The sequence below is a fragment of the Myzus persicae genome, unplaced genomic scaffold (genome assembly GCF_001856785.1).
Source record: "Myzus persicae strain clone G006 unplaced genomic scaffold, MPER_G0061.0, whole genome shotgun sequence".
Lineage (NCBI taxonomy): Eukaryota > Metazoa > Arthropoda > Insecta > Hemiptera > Aphididae > Myzus > Myzus persicae.
Genome location: NW_019102287.1, coordinates 47,781 through 56,970, shown reverse-complemented (window position 1 = coordinate 56,970; position 9,190 = coordinate 47,781). Strand labels below are relative to the sequence as shown.

General features: G+C 31.6%; 1 protein-coding gene across 1 annotated transcript; it reads right to left on the bottom strand.

Moving 5' to 3' along the window:
* Positions 1-200: 200 nt before the first annotated feature.
* Positions 201-1,688, bottom strand: LOC111031744 (39S ribosomal protein L3, mitochondrial). The gene has a single exon (XM_022311815.1). The coding sequence runs from the start codon at positions 1,469-1,471 to the stop codon at positions 344-346; it is 1,128 nt and encodes a 375-aa protein (XP_022167507.1). The 5' UTR covers positions 1,472-1,688; the 3' UTR covers positions 201-343.
* Positions 1,689-9,190: the final 7,502 nt, after the last annotated feature.

Here is a 9,190-nt window from a genome sequence, read left to right as displayed (position 1 = left end):
ATTTTTTTTTATTGATCAAGCTTTGATCGTGCATTTATTATTTATAATGATATTAATATTGGCATATTTTTATTATTTAATATATTTAAGTTGATTATATATAATATATATTAAATAAAAATCAAAAAAAAATATTTGTTTCCAAACTGTAATACGTTTAATAACAATTTGGTGTCTATCATAAAAGAACAATTAACAAATATAAAATGTATACATTTATATTTATTTTACATCTTATGATTCATAATTACGACAATGGTTTTTTAGATGGTTTATTGGTGCATAAAAAACAATTTACTTTTATAAAAATCATAAAACAAGTATTATCTATTTTAATACAAATTTATTTATCTTCTTCGTAAGTAATAGTTTGGTCAGTGAATTTGTATACATGTTCTTTATAAGAATCAATTAACTGATCATCATCTACAACTTTAGATGTTGGAAATGGTGGTGGTGACTTGTGCTTTCTTAATGGAAGTATGGTATCATATAAATAAACTATTGAATTTGTTTCTCCCGGCGATGCAATTCCTTTTACCCATATAACATTGTATTTGTGGTTGATTCTTAATATTTCAGCTCCTTTGTGTAACCTGTATCTGTTACCCATATGTCCGGGCATTTTTGTTCCGGGAAATATTCTACCCTTTTCACCGCCATGGCCTACATTACCTCCTCTGCGATGAGATTTGGTTACACCATGGGTCGCTGGCATACCATGAAAACCATGTCGTTTCATCACACCTTGAAATCCTCGATCAATAGTTTTTCCACGTATATCAATAAAATCTCCAGGCCGAAAATGTGAAGCTAAGAGCGGTGTACCTGGTTGCAAAGCAGCTTCCGGAGAAACCATAAACCTGCCAAGGTATTTCTTTGGCATCATACCTTCTCTATAAAATAATCCACAATACTGTTTTGTAAAATATTGGGGATCAGCACTCTCAGCACCCACCAAAAGGCATCCTAGTTGTTTTTTGTGATTAGGACACGAATATGGTTTCCTTGGTGGATTGAACTCCCCTGGTGGGTTGTATTTGATCACATGGTTGTCGATAACTTGCAAAAGGGTAGTTAACACGCTTTTACCATTGTTCAGCCACATTGGATAGTTTCCAAGCTTGCGAGCTATGAGCCCGGTGCGCTGGAGCTTGGGGTCCCATTCGACGTTCACGCACTCGACAGAGTCTTCGCTCAATGGAGATCGCACATCATACGTGGATATTCCGTGAATCACTGCCGGCATACCGAACTTGTCATGCACGGCTTCCTTAACGAACGCACGGTTATCTCCGGTTAGTTGTTGGTCGTCTTTCGCCCGCTCTCGCTGCAAATACCATAAAGGATATTTGATTCGCGGTGCCCGGACGTTGTGTGCGGCACGAGACTGAAATACCATCGGTCCGCCGAAAGTGATCTGCAACGACGAAGGAAGATCAAAAACAGTACGTCTCATGATTTTCGACATATCAATACTTCGCGATTTAACTATCTACCGATAATTCGGATAATCGTCTATACTTGTAAGTTGTAGATAGAACTTGGAAGTTGGATAATGTGAACTTGCCGCCACTCAAACCATTTCGTTCGCGCACTGCTACTATTTATGCATTATAGAATTATTCCATGGGCCATGGGGTACGGGCCTAGACGGACTAGTAATCAGTATGGTCAATGGAAGTAAATACTGATAAAGGACAATCAAATTTGATAAAGATATCGCTTATCTCTCGAACACATGAAAAGCACGGTTGTAACATAGTTTCATTATTTTTTCAGTTAAATTATACAACCACAACAAAGGAACATTATAAAATAGTATTGGAAAGTATATACTCAGTAATTACTGGTGTGTCATCTCTTCACAATATCACAGATACACAACCATTACTCAAAGACTTAAAATCTAGGTTGGATAACCTAAACTGATTCTGGAGAATTATATTGTAAGCCTTAAACATTTTTTTAAGGCTTAATTTTTATATATTTTTATAAGGACTACATAAATTATATTTTTTTTTTAATGGAATTATTAGAATTGTCAATTATCTCCGCCGAATGCCGACGATTGAGGTTGGCCTATATAAAATATAGATGATAGACCACACTATCATAGATATTATTACATGATGATTTATATTACTCTACGGATATTATACACATAGACATTAGACATATTTAAACATAATATAATAATAATAATATAATATACACATGATATATATATCTATGATTATACATAATGGCTAAAACCAAAGAATAAACGTAAAACATACTATATAGAGATATGGCGGCTTACAGTGTCCGATTAAAGTTAACGGACACTTAAAACTTTGAAAATCTGCCGGTAATAAATTCTGTTATCAGCTGGTCTGCCTTATCCGTAAAGACAAGTAAACTAAACTGAATGTTAACCGACACTTAACCGGACTAGGCATTTTAGGTATTTTAGTAAAGAAATCTGTGTGTAAAACAGACTGTACGGCTCATATATTATTCTGTGGACTGTGGGGTATTTGGACATTCCCCCAAGATTCTAGCGGTATGTTTCACCCCTGGACTGGGACTGAGACATGTAGAAGTTCTACATTAGAAAGCTTTCAGATGAGACACTTTGTGACACTGACTTCGTTTCTTGCCACTGATTCGGTGACACGTCCCCTCTAGTCGGTGTACACAGTGTCTGTTTCTCGGCCACAAAGCGTCTCGTCTGAAAACGGCCTTACCCCCCGGAACAATATAAATGTTATTTAAACATAATAGATGGAAAAATAGGTTCTTTGGTTTTACCAAAAATATACGACCATCGACCATCACATTTGCCTCTATGATCTACCAACTGCCATCATTAACGTTATAGATTTATAATTTATTCATTTACCTAATTCATCTATGCAGATGACTGATGAGAACTGTGTATAACAATAGCATTACAAGCGACAAACAACATATTGCAGTGATGTAGGCTTTCTTTACGAAACGTTCAAGATTTTCAAGAAAGAATTTGGAGTGTATTGGTACGTATCGGGTCAATTTTGAGCGTTCAAGATGTTACACGTGCAACATACAAGCGATACGTACCGACCCGTATCGAATTTTTCTTCTTGAAAATCTTGAATACAATAATCTATATGACCATATATCTTACCCTGCTACTACACACTTTCGTTTGTACGAGTAATTGAGTAATCAAAAATCGCCCTCTATGTTGTAAGTTGTAACGCTTTCCATACACTCATTGCTTGTCTAGTAGTAGAAGGTCTATTTTATTACCCACTTTAATGGGTAGTCATTGAATAATAAAGTTATGTGAAAGTATTATTGAATTATATTTATATTTTAATATTTAATTCACCAATTTTTATAGTTACTTATAATAAAAAATCACAGTACATTTATTTATTTGCATAATATGTAATTTGTTAATTGTTGAATATTTGTAATATTTTTTAAATTATTATTTGGTGAATTTTGTACTAGCAATAGTATTATAATAGTTATTATGACATATTATTACCATTGAATTATATCTAAATACCTATCAATTAAATCATTTATTGATTTCCATTGTATATGTTTCATCGTTTAATATTTTAACTTTTAATGTATTGTCCTGGAACAATTTTTTCTGTTCGGGTTGGAAACGTCCTAGATTCGGATCCAGAGGATTTTTATAGAGCCGGGCAACCGGGGAAGTACCTAACCTAACCCAACCTTTTTTTATAAAGACTAGAGCAAGATATGAGACACACTAAGATGCGGTACCTATATAATATAGGTTATAGTTTTAGTGAATTTTTAACTATAATATTTTAAGTTATAATATGCATTTTTCGTTAATTATTATCTTTTAATAAAATTCACTTTAATAATTTACGAACTATGGTACAAATTTTTTTTACTGTAAATTTTTCATTTGGCTTATTTATTTATTTTTTTTTTAATGGAATTATTAGAATTGTCAATTATCTCCGCCGAATGCCGACGATTGAGGTTGGCCTATATAAAATATAGATGATAGACCACACTATCATAGATATTATAACATGATGTATTCATAGGTCTTGTAGGTACTCATTACCATTTACCTATTACCCAGTACTTGTGTATTATTGTAATCATTCATTTTTTTAGTTTCGCGCCTTTCGCTTTCATTATACTTAGCAAATACAAAATAATAATATACGAAGTTGTATTTTCGAATAATTATTTATTGTTTTGTATTAAGTAGGTACCTTCACCATAATAGCATACTAAAATCGTAATTTCTCGTTAAAATATTCTTATTAAATTTGTCGACATTTAATTTGGTATGTGTAGGCATAACAAATGTTGTACAAATGTAATTTTGGTATTTTTAGGCTGTTGTATGATCAATTTATGAGAATCCTTCAATTAAATTATTTGTAGATATTAAATTAATATCATAATTTATAAATATCTATTATTTAAATTTATTTGTTAATAATAATTAAGACTTTAATTTTAGTAGTAATCGTGTTCCTATCACAAGTTGTTTTTTATTACTCTCAATTCATTTATTTTTATACTTATGGCATTTACTCCCGAGTGACTTATGAATAATCATTAAATGTTGAATTTAATAGTTATTAAGCTAATGGGATTAGAAATAAGAATAGACTGCAGTTTCCTAATCTACTACATCATTATTTTATGTTTTTAATATTGAAATCACTGCTGTGTACCGTCGCAGATTACCTATCTACGTATCACTCGCATTATAACTCTATATAACCTGCCATGCCTACCTTTTTATATAAAAATCGAACATGCCTTGTAGTATTACGCAATGTAAATTAAATCTATCTTCATGGTCGTATCCTGAAGCCGTTAACCAAAATCTAAAATATTCGTCTTACCAAACAGATATGCCGCATTTTCAAAGGACTTTTTTTTTTTTTTATTATTATTAATATAAAGTTTTCCTGACAGTCGACATCATCTAAACTTAGGTGTAAAGAATTAATTATTTTTTAACATTTATAAATTAGATCACAATTATGTGTATAAATAGTTAAAACTATGGTTTAAAATATACAGAAAAGGATAAGATTGTGAAACATTAACAGATAATAAAAATAATAAAATATAAGACAATGTTTACATAATAATAGTAGATTAATGATTTAGGACGTCGTGTGGGCGGCCGCGTTGGAGTCTGCGACTGTTTGGTCGGGTGAATCGCTGAAGCCTGAAGTACTGTGGACCACTTGCTTTAGATAAATTGTTAAAGAAGCTTACCGATAATTCTTTTATGTAGTTTTTGATAGTTGGAATTTTGAAATCTGTGTGCAGTGCGTCATTTCGGACAAACCATGAGGCATTTGAAATTACACGTAGGACTTTTGATTGTAATACTTGTATTTTGTGTATATGAGTTGTAGCACATTGACCCCAGACCGGGGCTGCATATAAAATTAAAGGGCGAATTATCAAAGGATTTTTCAAAGGACTCAGCCCCACCATCTGAAGTCTTCAGCCCTCCTCATTTTCAAGTTTCACCTACTAACCAAGATGCAGGCGAGGTCGACAACATATCCCCGATGGAACTGTCTTCACATATAGATGCCCATAAGTCACCTCCAATATTCATAAAAAATATTTCTAATCTAAGTGGCGTAGTGACCTTATCTTTATCGTGATATCAGATATAATCACTCTCTCTTCAACTAAAGACCTCTTAAAAATTACAACTCTGAACTGCAAATATCACAAGCAAATTTTGAATCATCTCAAAGAGACTGAGCTATCTTTCCACATATTTGCACCGTATTATACGCGTCCAACAGTAGCGACTGGCGATCATTCGTTATACCTTCATCATTCCACTCCCTTAGAAGATAATGAGATGTCCCTAACAGAACAGGGTTTCTCCTGTTCTCCATTATTAGTTTTGATTATACCAACAACCAACAGATCGATGTTACTTTTTACTATTGAGCTTGCTGACAGCGAATTCAATAGGAATATATTTAAATATTGACAAAACTACTGCATTTTAAAGTCATCGTCGAAAGACCTAGACCAAGAAAAGCTCGACTTTACCTACAATACAAACAATACCAGTCATACGAACACGCGTTAATGTATTGTTTCAAGACCGTACAGGGGGAGGGATCAAACCCTCACCCCCGAAATTTGTTCTTGTTATATTATGTCATGACAAAATAACTCTTTCGGTCTAGAATACAGCTATGAACTACTTTATAAATAACAATACCTGATAAATTTACTTCGGATGTATCAACTTGATGTCTTGATAATATTATACATATTAGACATTATAGCACCAGAATGTGTAATCGACAAAGACGATATTATTCTTAATAATCTTATCTTAATAGCATAAAATGCCATATGATAATAGTTAAAACTTTTTTCCCTGGCAGTATTCAATTTCAACATTTAGTTCTACGTTCGACGATTTACGGTTAAAATTACGTACGTGTTAATAAATTCAAATAATTGTAATTAGGTACTAATTTCTATTTAATTTTGAATTAATTTGTTTAACATGGCAAAAAGCCAAAAGTCTATGATGGATTTCTTTAGAAAAAAGCTTAAATTAAATTTATTGGAAAATGAAATCAATGACATACCGATATTTACCTCAAGCGTAAATATTTATTGGACAATATTTGAATCAAACTGTAAGTAACGAGTTGAAGTATAATGTATACATTATTAGGAAATAAATGGACACCAGATGAAACTTATAAATTTCCTATAGTTGGAAATGAAATTTAAAAATTCCCAGTTTAACTGGTTTAAACAATTTTCTTCGCTTGCTTACAAGGAAGGCCCGAATTTAAGGGTCTCAGGGCCTCAAGGCAGCTACTAAAGAAAGGGCCCTTTTAAATATATTTTAATAAAAACTGCTTTTAATTTGTGTATATTCAACATACTAATAGATGAAACAAATATTATAAATGCATACCATTATCATAATTATAAAATAAATATATGAATATAAATTAAACATAAAAGAACAGATTTATAAGAAAATGATTAACACATTTTTACACGACGATCTTTTTGTTCTGCGAAAGAACGTATCACTATTCACTTCACTGTAGTCCACTCCTTGCATTACTTCTGACTCAGTAAATAACACGGCGAGTGAAGTAAGTCTTTTTTCTTCTGTATTTGATCTTTTTTTTTTTTTTTTTTTTTTTTTTACACAATATTAAATAATTTTAGTAGCAATAATGAAATATAGTTAGTATAAACACTATAAACTTTAAACTGTAACGCATAAACCACTGATTAACCACGGGTTAATTTATAATTTACATTTGACATTATTTAGTACCTACATTTTTTCAATAAAATAAACATTTTTAATCTCTGTTATTGTTTGAAACTAAATAGTCACGTCGGCTTAGTCGCTTAGATGAACTGGATATATTTAACTAACATGCAGACTTAAATATATAGTATAATTTATATTACGAACAGCTATATTATTGTACATTTGTACTTACGTAATTTATCAGTTGACACCGACACGATCGGAGTGTAAATACTGTAAATGAAAATTAAACATTTAAACCGTATTAACTAATAATCGTACATTCGTACCCCTGGCTTTCAAAGCAAATTATTTATAATTTTATGCACCGTAGACTATTGGTTTCGAATGTTTCGATGTAAAGATAAAGATAACGCCGTGTACCAGATGTATTGTACTGATTTTGCATGCGGACTGGCGAGCGGGCGACGTGATAATAATTATTCACTATTTTAAGAATTATTGGGATTTCTTGACTCTTGTGTAGTATACCTATCTCTCGATGGCACAAAAACATCTATCAACAATTAACACTATTTTTAATCACTTTATTCAATAATAAACCAACACACAAAAATACGAGTCTCTATGAATCGCTTACAAAATATAACCGTCTCTCAATCGAAACCCGCACTGTCCTTCTACTGTCGTGCTTACTGCTTACGTCCTTAAATATTATTTTACAAGGTGCTGCCTCAGCTCATTTGCTTAAATGGCCTAATATTACACAATTTAAAAATTTAACTAAAATAAGCAATATTTTTCCCATTATTATTTGTTGGCACATGCCACATACAACACTTAAGTGTCTTGACTGGATAAAAAAATACCCCGGCGAGCGGACGATAACAATATTGCTAGCACCGAAAAAAAAATGTTTAGTGTTTACGGCTATACATTTATTTACGGGTTTCGGCTATAAATATAATCGAATAGAAAGAAACAATCACTGATAAACACCACGAAATGTATTTATTTATGTTTATATACGGTTCCATAAAACTAAAACACAACATAATAATATTAATTTCTAAATTACTTCCTCTCAATAATATTGAATATTCTATATTATACACTAATTATTTTCCGTGTTAATCAATTTATGTGTGTGTTTCCCTGAGGGCCCCAGGAAGACAAGGGCACAACAATAGGTGCACTTTTTGTGTTTTATTTGCAGGAAGTTCGGAGGAAAGGAGGATGAACAACAATTGGGAATTTTAGTTAATAAGCCATTTAATAATTGGAAAAAAATCGATCGAAACTTTATCTTATACAGTACTACAATTACACGATCTCATAAAAATTATGCATTGCTGCAGTGGCGACGCAAACTTTTTAAGTCCTTGAAGCAAATTGTACATTTTTAATATTTTTACCACCAACCATTGCATTTTATTGCACCATAATGATAATATATTATATTAGTTATAATATTTATAATGACAATTATTGCGTTGAGGTGTTACAATAATTATACCACCCGCCTATATTAGACACGAAGCAATTGCTTCAAATAGTCCTATATCCCGCCGCAATTCTCAATCTTTATACGCTTCTGAAAACGTCCAGAAAGAGTACGTTTTATTGTTTTAAAACCGTGTGTCCTGATAGTAACCAATTTATTTTAAAGTGTATTATATTTATTAAAGATATTGTATTGTTAAGTATTATTTTTATTATATCATAGTGTATTATGCATTGTATATTGCATTATTATATTTGTCTAAATATTGTCATAAAACAATTTAAACGTCATTAAATTTAACAACGTTTATTTTAAAAGTCGAATACAAACTCAAATAACAATAAAATATAAAATCGATATACCTATCATACTCTTAAAAATGTTGTTCTCTATCGTTTTTGTAATGGGTG